The sequence below is a fragment of the Emiliania huxleyi genome (assembly GCF_000372725.1).
Source record: "Emiliania huxleyi CCMP1516 chromosome Unknown EMIHUscaffold_1360, whole genome shotgun sequence".
Lineage (NCBI taxonomy): Eukaryota > Haptophyta > Isochrysidales > Noelaerhabdaceae > Emiliania > Emiliania huxleyi.
Genome location: NW_005201230.1, coordinates 31,429 through 33,469, shown reverse-complemented (window position 1 = coordinate 33,469; position 2,041 = coordinate 31,429). Strand labels below are relative to the sequence as shown.

Here is a 2,041-nt window from a genome sequence, read left to right as displayed (position 1 = left end):
GCCACCATTCCCAGGCTGCCTAATGGGATGAAAAGGAAGGCTCGGCGAGCGTATAGAAGCGTGCTCGACCTAGTCGTGGCAACCTGCACGGCAGGTGAGTCACGTCGGCGTCAAAGGAGCGACGTGCGACCTGTCAGAGCTTGATCTCCGATCTCAGCGGCGTCGAGTCGTCTCCGGCGGCGACAATTTGGTACATCTCCAGGACGCGCAGAGGCAGCTGCGATCCCGTCGAGTGGACGGCAGCACACCGCGCCACACCGCAAATGGTCAATCAAGGTTTATGTATGTAAAAGAGGGATCGGCTCGATTGGACGGAGGGTGGACGCGTCCAGGGGGGGTCAGGGGGGGGTTCGAGGGGGTGGGGTATCCCTTCGACCAAAAGCGTGACAGCTGCGGAGGGGCTGGAGAGCGAGTCGTAACACATCGGAGCACATCGGAACGCCCCTGCTAGCGACGCCTGGGCGGCGATGATGCCGCAGGCGGCGACCGCGGAGCACCGCGGGGACGGCGTCGACCGGCGTAACGCCCACCACGAGCGATCGGCCCGCGAGAGGAGCGAGCGCGAGGCGGGAATGAGGGCGTTCGAGCCGCCGCCGGACGAGGAGGGGGCGGTGGAGCACCTGAGCGCGTCCGTCGTGCTCGCGGCGGTGGAGGAGAGCGGGCCCAACTACCTGCTGCCGAAGGCGCCGGAGCCGGTCAAGTCGCGCCGGAAGCGGCTCATGGTGGACGAGGCAGCAAGGCAGGCGGGTCAGGCGATCCTCGAGACGGGCACGCGAGTCGAGATCTTCGCGGAGGATTCGGGGGAGGAGAGGTGGTGGCCGGGGACCATCATGGAGCGGACGGAGGACACCGACGGCCGGCTCGTGCACCGCGTCCAGTACACCAACTTCGAGGGCGATCGGTACTGGCACGTGCTCGACGACGAGCAGTGGCGCAGGGTGGCGGACACGGGGCCAGAGCTAGACCACGCCCGCGCTGGCGCTGGCGACGCGGCACTCCGCGACGGCGCGAGCTTGGCGGCCTCCAGACTAATGAGGTGGGACAACGCCCGGGGGGAGACGGCCGGCGGGGCGAGCGAGACGACCGGCGGGGCGGGCTCCGCCGAGACGACCGGCCAGGCGGGCTCCGCTCCTGACCTCAACTGGCCGGGGCGGAGGAGGGTGCGGCGCAGCGCCGCCATGGAGCTGCTTCGCACGCGGGACGAGGCCGAGCAGCGCGAGGCCAGGCGGCCCGACGACGCGCCCATGCTGTCGCAGCACAGCGCCACGCTGTCGCGTCAGCTCGTGATCGTGCGCCGCCGGCTGAGGGAGTACCTCGCAGACCTGGCGGAGGACAGCCTGTCGGTGCCGATGCAGCGCACTTCCCGCGGCCTTCACCCGACCATGCGGTGGACGGTCGAGTTCGGCAAGTGGCTGGCCACGACGCGGATCGTCGAGTCGAGGGCGTTTAGCTGGCACCTGGCCGAGGAGCAGTCGGCGGGACAGGCGGAGGCGACGGCGCGCAGCGGCCGGGGGTCGAACACGGTGTACGTCGCACTGCAGCACATGAAGAACCACGTCTGGCGCGAGCTGTGGCCCGCGATGCCGGCCGACGCGAGGCAGTACTGGCACTGGGTGACGCGGCGCGTGATGGGGATCTTCGAAGGCGGCGGCGGCGGGATGCGACAGGAAGCAGAGAAGGCTGGGAGGGGAGCGGGACAGGCGGCGGCGCAGGCAAGCGTCGCGCGAGGCGAGGGCGTGGAGCAGCAGCAGGCGGCGAGCGCGAAGGCGAGCGCGGACGCGACTCGGCAGGTGGAAGCGGAGCTGCGCGCGGGGACGACCCGCCCGTGCACGAAGCAGCACCTGTTCCAGACGGGGGAGTACCTGCTGCAGGACGCGCACCTCTCCGAGCCCTTCGAGGTGAACGTGGCCTTCATCATGAGCGCGTACGTGTGCCTCGCGAGGCAGACCGGCTGCCGGCCCGGGATGACGATGAACGACGCGAACGACCTCGCGAACACTACCAGTCACTGGTGCGCACCCACCGCCCGCGGCACCCGTAG

The 2,041-nt window shown here is 69.9% G+C and overlaps 1 protein-coding gene across 1 annotated transcript; it reads left to right on the top strand.

Annotated features, from left to right (window-relative positions):
• Window positions 1-467: 467 nt before the first annotated feature.
• Window positions 468-2,011, top strand: EMIHUDRAFT_252492 (hypothetical protein; the record flags this gene model as incomplete). The annotated part of the gene is made up of 1 exon (XM_005788281.1): window positions 468-2,011. A coding segment is annotated over one exon (1,544 nt), but the record flags the coding sequence as incomplete, so codon positions are not given.
• Between the last annotated feature and the right edge of the window lie 30 nt (window positions 2,012-2,041).